General features: G+C 37.5%; 1 protein-coding gene across 3 annotated transcripts; it reads left to right on the top strand.

The window, feature by feature from the left end:
• Positions 1-231: 231 nt before the first annotated feature.
• Positions 232-5775, top strand: LOC121251165 (serine/threonine protein phosphatase 2A 57 kDa regulatory subunit B' theta isoform-like). 3 transcript variants are annotated; one of them, XM_041150519.1, is made up of 5 exons: positions 232-472; positions 624-747; positions 1318-2583; positions 4984-5390; positions 5499-5775. In XM_041150519.1, the coding sequence occupies exons 3-4, from the start codon at positions 1369-1371 to the stop codon at positions 5341-5343; spliced, it is 1575 nt and encodes a 524-aa protein (XP_041006453.1). In that variant the 5' UTR covers positions 232-472; positions 624-747; positions 1318-1368; the 3' UTR covers positions 5344-5390; positions 5499-5775. The 3 variants fall into 3 exon arrangements, with proteins under 3 accessions (XP_041006453.1, XP_041006454.1, XP_041006455.1); XM_041150520.1 differs by lacking the exon at positions 232-472 and having other exon boundaries at positions 485-747; XM_041150521.1 differs by lacking the exons at positions 232-472; positions 624-747 and adding an exon at positions 779-1282.
• The last annotated feature ends 231 nt before the right edge of the window (positions 5776-6006 follow it).

Raw genomic sequence — 6006 nt, 5'->3', positions numbered from 1 at the left:
ACTGCAACTTACATGGACGAAACCCACGCCCATTACAGAGGCGCGTGGGAAGTACTTTTTCCTTAATTATGTTAATCCATTCGTACGATTTTAACCTGATCTTTTCCGACTCGGTACCGCTTTAGTAACAGGCTATGAAGGGCTAGTTTCGTCACAGAGGTATCCTACTCTCTCTCTCTCTCTCTACCTGGAGGCTGGAGAAAGTTAAAAAAGTAAACAAAATTAAGAACAGTTTTGGGGTTAATATATTGTCGAGAAAGTTGAAACGGAAAAGGCGAGAACAGAGAGAAAATATCAACAACAATGATTCTCGCTATAACAAAAATACAACTTCAACAACAATAGCAGCCAGAGATTGCTCCTCTTTGAGCCCACTTTTTTTCTTTTTTTTTTTTTCATTTTTTGGATTCTATCTCTAGCTCTCTTTCTCGGTGAGTATAGAGGAACAATCCTCTTTCTTTAGATGCTTGTGGTTTGCTTCCCCTCGCCCCCTTTTTTTCCTCTTTTATTGACTGTTCTCTCTCTCTCTCTCGTGTTCGTTCGTTCTCATTTTCTACCTTATAACTCGGAGTTTAATGTTGTTCATTACTTGTCTTGTTTTCTTTCTGTGAAATTAATTGCAGGTTGCTTATGGAGAATGCCATCTGGGTTTCCTAGATCATACCCAGATCTTACTCCTAATCGATCCATCTGAATAGCATGCACATATTGCGAAAACTGAACAAAAGAGAGGGAGGGGAAAAGAGGTGGATATTCATTTTCGCTTTCCCTTTTAAGTTGGTTGAACAAAGAAGTCAAAGTTTCTGGGGATTAATCGCATGATAAAAATTTTAATTTTTTATTTTGTTTTCTTGGATTTGCCAATAGTTTTCTTCCTCAGGATTTTTCAGTATAATTCCAAAGGTCACATTTCTACTGTTGTAACAAGGGAAAATATCCTTTATTACTTTATTAGAGAAAAGCTAGCTTGTGTTTTGTTCCAATTAGTTGAAGAGACATCGGAAGTTAAATTCTCCATGTGAGTTTTAGCTTGGGATGTCTCTGGTATTTTATTGCTTATCGTATGGAGTGGCTTTGATGCTTCTATTCTAGATATCGCTCGGGTCGGTTGGACCATTTTTAAATTCAAGCAAAGATTAAAAATCTTCCGAGCGTGGATCATCTCTTTAATGGACATGCGGAGTGATAGATGTGGCTTGAATTTGGTTTAATGTATTGTTTGACTGAGAATCGTTTGTTCTCTATAATTGATGCTGTGTTTCCTTTATATTGCCATATTAGGTTCTTAAACTTCAGGAGGGAGCCTTTATATTGCCATATTGGGTTCTTAAACTGCAGGAGGGAGCCTTTATTTTGCCAACTTAAATTATGATCAAACAGATACTTAATAAGCTCCCACGCAAGTCCTCTAAGTCAGCTGAAAATCGTGAAGGAGGGGGAACCTCTACCTCCTCTTCAAATGCTTCTACTAGTTCAAGAAGCAGTGATTTAGCAAGTAATCGATATGGGAATCCAGGCACTACATCTTTTCCAGGCTTTGATTCTTCAAATATAGGATTAAATCATGCCGGTAAGCTTATGCAAGCTGTGGACTCAAAGCTGAATGGGAATTTGGCAGCTTCCTCGTTTGAGGCTTTGCCTAGTTTTAAAGATGTTCCGAATTCGGAGAAGCAAAACTTGTTTATTAAAAAGCTGAACTTATGCTGTGTTGTGTTTGACTTTACTGACCCAACAAAGGACCTTAAAGAAAAGGACATCAAGCGACAGACATTGGTTGAACTTGTGGATTATGTTGCTTCAGCTAATGGGAAGTTCTCAGAAAATGTTATACAAGAGATAATAAAGATGGTATCCATAAATTTGTTTAGAACTCTCACTTCTCCACCCCGCGAGAATAAAGTCTTGGAAGCCTTTGATATGGAAGAGGAGGAGCCGTCAATGGATCCTGCGTGGCCTCACTTGCAAGGTGTCTATGAATTTTTTTTGAGAGTTGTGGCGTCACCTGAGACAGATGCGAAGTTGGCTAAGAGGTATATTGATCACTCATTTGTTCTCAAGTTGTTAGATCTTTTTGATTCCGAGGACCCAAGAGAGAGGGATTACTTGAAAACGGTTCTGCACCGTATTTATGGGAAATTTATGGTGCATCGACCATTCATCAGGAAAGCAATCAACAACATCTTCTTTCGTTTTATCTTTGAGACTGAGAAGCATAATGGGATCGCAGAGTTGTTGGAGATTCTGGGTAGTATAATTAATGGGTTTGCACTGCCGCTGAAAGAAGAACACAAACTCTTTCTTGTTCGGGCACTTATTCCACTTCATAAACCAAAATGCATTCCCATGTACCATCAGCAGTTGTCTTACTGCATAACCCAATTTGTGGAGAAAGATTGCAAACTTGCTGATACTATTATACGGGGTTTACTAAAGTATTGGCCAATTACAAATAGTTCTAAGGAGGTCATGTTCTTAGGTGAGCTGGAGGAAGTTTTAGAAGCAACTCAGCCTGCTGAGTTCCAGCGGTGTATGGTGCCCTTGTTTCGCCAAATTGGCCGTTGCTTGAGCAGTTCACATTTCCAGGTAGGTTTTATACCAGTTCTATTAGTTTCTACTTGTTAGTTCCTCTCCCCTTTCTCATTTCAAGTGCGAGTTTGGTCCATGTGGCCTTCTTTGCATTGTTAGACTGGTATAAAACCAAAACCTTTTAGAATATGAATTTTGTAAACAGTCATCTGTCTTGGGCTTATCTAGATTAATGGAATAATAAAATTAGAATTTGCATTTCACAAAATCAAATTCATTGAATTGGAAATACTGGTTTTTGAGTAATGTCCTCACTTCCGTGGTTCTCCCCATATATCATCTCCCCCTTTCTCCGTCAATTTACATTTAAAATCCACAGATAAGTTTGATGAGGTGGAAATGCTTATGCTGTTTCCATAGCTTTAAAGACTCTCTTTATCACTCACCCTGATAGAATCTTCTCCTTGGTTAGAGAAAGATTATGAGGAGTTTGCCCTTGGTCTTAGCTGAGGTGGTAAAGCGACGGGATGCTTCATGTTCTTATATATTAAAAAGAAAACTGTCTGAGATTGGCCTAACTATCAGATTTTATAGTTTTCAAGTTTGGAAATTTTTAGCCATTTTTTGAATTTCGTGTTTTTGCTGTCATGCACATGGATATTATGAAATGCCAGTCATGAAAGCGAGGATGTAATCCGCCCACCAAATCATCTGGAGGCGTGATGACTTAGTTAGCGTTTGGTCTTAGGATTCCGAGACAAGGTCACGTCTAATGGTGACTCTTGAACGCGTGGCCTGGTTTGCATTGATATATATTCATTTAGAGAGTTCTTATTTCTGTTCATAACACCATTGCATATGCATGCTGGGTTATGAACCACAAATACGAATTGAGGCATATATGCAATCTGTATATCCCTGTTAAGTATTTCACGTGTCTTAAGTATGATTAACTTATTTGTCCATGTATGGACATGGTATAACATGGTATAACTGGTTGTATTAGCCCAATCTAAGCCATAGTAGGATTCTGGAGGTGCTTGAAAACAAATGGTGACGATGATCTTGATCAGCGAAATGGTATTGGTAACTAGGCTGTGATTATGGAACTGTTCTTTGGCTGTGGGATAATGGTACTATTTCAGCAGCATCAAGGAGCTACTGGTGGTGTGTTGGTATGGTGCTGTAACTGTATTGTGGCAAATGGTACTGCAATCTAGAGTCAAGATGGGTATTTTAGAGCTTGTTTTACTGTCATGGGCCATGGCTTAATGGTAGGCTTACAGATGGTTGGGGGTTAAATTGTGGACTGTTGGTGGCTGCCCAGGAATTATTGGTGGTGGCAATGGCAACATTGGTAAATTGAATCTCATGAGTCCAATTAAATGGATTAAAAAAGTAATAATTTTTATATACTTTATCTTTACTCTTTAATAATTTTGATATCTAGTAATTGTGTGGTTAATGTAGTAGTGATGGTGTTAGTGTACCTTCTACTTTTATAATCTTCTCATGTAATAGCTTAATAAAGGTTGTATAGACTAGGTGGAAATTTTAGGTCTTAGACCTTGTTTGGTTACACAGATGAGGTGAGCTGAAAGTTGAATAAAATATTGTTAGAATATAATTTTTTAATATTATTTTTGTTTTGGGATTTGAAAAAGTTGAATTGTTTATTGTATTTTTGTGTGGAGTTTAGGAAAATTGTAATGATTAGATGAGATAAGATGAGATGGTTTGTGTAACCAAACAAGGCCTTAATTAACAATAGAGTAGGGCTATTTGAAGGCCTTTACACCATACGTCATCCACATGATATAATTTGATTTGTAAGATTCAAATTTTAAAATTTATATTCCAAATCAAATTATGCTACGTAGATGGTGTGCGGTGTAAAGGTTTTCAAATAGAATTATTCTTAACAATAATGTTCAATTGCTTTGTATTTATGCTTGATCCTTATCAAAAAAATATTTACGCTTATTAGTAAAGGAATATCTTTTCATTCTTAGGTGTATATGGATAAATTCTGAGGTTTTTTTTTGGCAGTATGTGCTTGTTGTAGGTAGTCCAGATTTATAATTCTTGGTTCTGAACTCTATATGCCCCCTCTTCCCGCATGCATGCACAAAGCTTCTCATAGATCCTTTCTTTCTAGAATCTGGGCTTCCAGATCATGTGCTTTTGAACATAGTTCTTCAAAAATATCAATTGTTTGAGAAGCCAATTCCTAGTCTTTGGCCACATACATCAAATATATACCTTAGTGTTGTCATAATATTATTCATAAAAGACCTTATGCCACAGCAAAATTTAGATCCTTGCAAGTGATGCTGGTTTAAATTATATCCCCTACAATTCCTGAATTTAGTTTAATCTGAAGTCATACATCAAATACCAAATGAGAAACCCTTCTAGCTAGCCAGTTACCGTGATGTGCGTATTCTTTCTATACAGGTGGCAGAGAGGGCTTTGTTTTTATGGAACAACGATCACATTGAGAACCTGATCAAACAGAATCGCAATGTTATACTGCCAATTATCTTCCCTGCATTGGAGAGAAATGCAAGAAGCCACTGGAACCTGGCAGTACAGAACTTGACCTTAAATGTTCGCAAAATTTTCTCTGATACTGACCCTGAGCTTTTTGAGGAGTGTTTGCTCACGTTTCAGGAAGATGAAGCACAAGAGAATGAAATGAAATCGAAACGCGAAGCCATGTGGAAGCGCTTAGAAGAAATGGCTTCAATGAAAGTTTCGGTTAAAGAAGCAGTGCTTGTCTCTCCAAGAAATGCCACTCGTGCTTCTTCTGGCTAGAGAGAGGTTTCCGTGAGTCAGATTCTAGTGGTTTGAAACATAAATTGGTATGCAACCATAAACAGACTTTGTGATTTAAGTTATGAGAGATCAAAGTAGTAGTTATTAGATATTAGTTCCTTGGTTGATCACATTCTGTGTTGTTGGTTTGCCAGGTGATTGAACCACAAAGTCAAAGACAGCAGCCCCATTTTGGTTTAGCACGTCTGGATTGTATATATTCAATTGGATGGACAAAGCAAATGGGTGCTGCAGATCGCCTTGGTAATGAAAGATTTAGTCTGCAAAGTAGTTGGGAAAGGAAACGAGGAGGAAGAGTTCGAATTTGACATGTATGAGCTACATTTTTATTTTTTTGGTGTATTTGGTTCAATGGAAGTAGGCTCAAATCTTCTGATTTATTAATATGTATCATCGAACTTTGTTGTTTTTTTCTTTACTGGGTGTTCCATTGCTTTGACATAAAATTGTTTAAAGATAGAAGAGTTTTGTAGGCAGTATGAACACAGCATCCATTTCATTGCTTTCCTCGTTATTCAACTTGACTTCTCTTCATGTAATCCATGTCTTTCTTCTAGGCTAATTACAAAAGACTCCAGATGAACTTCTAGATTACGACGAATTGGCTCTCTTTGTAATCCAATTGGAGGTGGAGGGGTTGTT

The sequence above is a fragment of the Juglans microcarpa x Juglans regia genome, chromosome 2D (genome assembly GCF_004785595.1).
Source record: "Juglans microcarpa x Juglans regia isolate MS1-56 chromosome 2D, Jm3101_v1.0, whole genome shotgun sequence".
In the NCBI taxonomy this organism is placed as follows: Eukaryota; Viridiplantae; Streptophyta; class Magnoliopsida; order Fagales; family Juglandaceae; genus Juglans; species Juglans microcarpa x Juglans regia.
Note: the sequence above shows the minus strand (reverse complement) of the source record. Positions and strands in the feature narration are given on the sequence as shown.

Excerpts from the sequence above, each read along its gene's own strand:
- LOC121251165 (XM_041150519.1), top strand. The coding sequence starts at position 1,369 with ATGATCAAACAGATACTTAATAAGCTCCCACGCAAGTCCTCTAAGTCA. Across the intron at positions 2,584-4,983 it reads TGAGCAGTTCACATTTCCAG|GTGGCAGAGAGGGCTTTGTT; the intron begins GTAGGTTTTATA and ends CTTTCTATACAG.